The sequence below is a fragment of the Benincasa hispida genome, chromosome 2 (genome assembly GCF_009727055.1).
Source record: "Benincasa hispida cultivar B227 chromosome 2, ASM972705v1, whole genome shotgun sequence".
Lineage (NCBI taxonomy): Eukaryota > Viridiplantae > Streptophyta > Magnoliopsida > Cucurbitales > Cucurbitaceae > Benincasa > Benincasa hispida.
Window position 1 is genome coordinate 52,087,403 of NC_052350.1, and position 2,812 is coordinate 52,090,214.

The 2,812-nt window shown below is 40.5% G+C and overlaps 1 protein-coding gene across 1 annotated transcript in view; it reads left to right on the forward strand.

Moving 5' to 3' along the window:
* The first annotated feature begins 320 nt into the window (after positions 1-320).
* LOC120070918 (IAA-amino acid hydrolase ILR1-like 4) overlaps positions 321-2,812 on the forward strand; it is an 8,599-nt gene continuing 6,107 nt past the window's right edge. Inside the window, exons 1-2 of the mRNA XM_039022826.1 lie at positions 321-813; positions 1,107-1,232. Coding sequence (XP_038878754.1) covers positions 454-813; positions 1,107-1,232 — 486 coding nt within the window. The 5' untranslated portion in view covers positions 321-453. The remainder of the gene's footprint in view (positions 814-1,106; positions 1,233-2,812) is intronic.

The window sequence follows — 2,812 nt, forward strand, 5'->3', positions numbered from 1 at the left end:
ACATTTACTGCTACCATTATTGTTACATCTACATCTGAGGGTCACACAGTAACGATAATGGTTACGGTAACAGTGAAGATGCCAAAATTCATAATTTTTTCTTTGTAACAATAACAATAATGACAACTCTCCTCTGCTCGTCAATCAGTTTGCAATTTTTTATTATCGATTTGGAAGTTTGAATATCAATACCAGAGTAAAATACAAGTAAAAATAGCCAATATAATCCAATAGAGCCCCTTTTTCATATTACCATTCATTTATTATATTTGGACTGAAGTAAACCTAACCACTTAAAAAAATAATAATAACAAACAAACACTTTCGTCAAAGCAAACACATTTCAACAGCTTCTGTTCATGCTGGGAGGCCATTCGCTCCACCATTTACTCCATCACTAAATATTCATTTCCATTATTTTCAATCATTGCACATACCATTACATCGAAACCAATGCCTTTACACAGTTGGCTGAATTTGATTCTCATTTTCCATCTCCTCATCCCACTGCTAATTCCCTCGAGTTCTTCTCCAAACCCAGATGAGTTATCTCAAATCCCTTCAATTTTCCTTCAATATGCTAAACATCCAGAGGTTTTTGATTGGATGGTTGATGTCAGAAGGAAAATACACGAGAACCCTGAACTGGGTTTCGAAGAATTTGAGACCAGCAAGCTTATCAGAGCGGAGCTTGACCGTTTAGGCATTTCTTATGAATATCCAGTGGCCATCACCGGCGTCGTTGGTTTAATCGGAAATGGAAACCCTCCTTTTGTTGCTATTCGAGCAGACATGGATGCTCTAGCCCTTCAGGTACCACTTCATACCCAAAATTTTAGAGTCTCGGTCTTTCTTTCTGTTTCTTTTGTTTGAATGCGATTATGAAATTCAATAGTTATATGGATGATTTTGAAACTGAGGAGTGAGGGCTATTTGCTCTCATGAACTTTGCCCATTGTTGCACACTGGATAATATTGTTACATCTCAAAATCAATTGGCAAAAAGGCAAAAAGATAAGTAGCTCGTCCATCATAAGAAGAGTGTGAGGTCCATGATCTTTCTAAGGGGATCTCAACATACCCCTGAAGATGTTGTTGTTATATAGGAGGGCGTAGAATGGGAACATAAAAGCAAAGTTCCTGGAAAGATGCATGCGTGCGGCCATGATGCTCATGTTGCTATGCTTCTAGGGGCTGCGAAGATTCTTCAACAGCACCGCCATCTAATACAGGTTCTTGTTCTTCCACTTGAAACTTGTGTCGTTGGATAATGGATATGGAGATTACATTTTTATGATTGCTTTAACAATTTAAGTTGGAGATGCTAGAGTTGTCACATACATATACCTACAACTCTCATTTTGTTCATGTCGTTTTGAAATTTGAGTTTTTTTTCTTTTTCTTTTTCTTTTTCTGGATAGATTGATCCACAACTCTGTGCTAGTCTCAGAGTATCTTTTTCCATTTTTTTTCTCGCTTCTCCCTCCGTCTTTCCCCTCTAGCTCTCGCTTCCTTTGTTCCCTCTCCTTTGTGTGCAATCCCCTTCACAAAACATTGAAACAGTGTTAGGTATCGAAACACGAAAAAATATATGAAAACACTAATGATAACTATATTGCAACGTCCCAAAAAAGTTACAATATCAATAGGTTATGTCTCTCGCACAACCAATCCACTAAGGATTAACTAACCAAAATATGACCACCCTCTACAAACCCAAACTCCTATTTATAACCAATCCATCTTTAGCTAGTTACTTACTAATAAGGCATCGATATTCCCAGGATTCCCCTATTAGAACCCTTACAAATAGCTATCACTGAAAAGAGAGAGCGAGAGGGAAAAGCGGGAGCAAGCAAGCAAGAAAAAAAGATTTACTGATGCTAGCAAAAGGGTTTGAAGAACTTATTTCCAGAAAACGGTCAAACTCCATTTGGGCCCAAAATTTTAAGTCATTTCCGAGTTCATGGAATGCATTCTGGTTGAGGCATATTTTTACTTATTGTTTATCCACAGGTGATAAGCGAGGGCTTTAGAAACTAAATGATTGGTTATTGTCGAAAAAGCAGCTTGTAATCCTAGGGGTATTTTAGTAATTATGTGTACCCTAGGCTTCCCACTAGTCTATTTATTTGGCCTATTCTCTTGTACTTTATGTATCAGAATTAATAATAAAAATTAGTGTCTATCGTGGTTTTTCTCCCTATACTAGAGTTTCCATGTAACTGTGTTGTTATTCTCTTCCGTACTCTTTTATTTTTGACATGGTATTAGAGCAAGAGGACGAAATCCTAACCATTATGGAAGAGAACCATCCACAGTCGCCTTCAGCTGGTGGATCTTCGAGTTTTGATATGAAAACTGCAATTCGAGCCGCGGTAAAGGAGTGTTTTCAAGCTGCCTTATCGGAATTAATTTTTGCCGTCCAGTTGCAGTCAACAGAAAGCCGCCATCAATGGGAGCCGCACATGGACAGATCTGAAGAATACACAAACAGAGCCGATCTGCCTCGTCTCGCGCCGTCGTCAACTGATCCCTTAGGTACGGTCGCAGCAACTCCTCAGACCCATCGCGAGGCGGACCAGATCTGGCTCCGATCGGGGACGTCCGCATCCGCAGCAACCCTTCGGCAGACAGAGTCTCTTCCGATCGCGCCTTCGACCTGCAGCTTCCGATCGACGAATAAGGTGGGCTTCCGATCGCGCCTAGGGCTTCAGACCTTTGACAGCTTCCGATCGAGCCTAGGGCTTCGGCTTCGACCTGCAAAAACTCAACTGCGCCGACGTACCCTAGGGTTTTCGCATCAGATCCG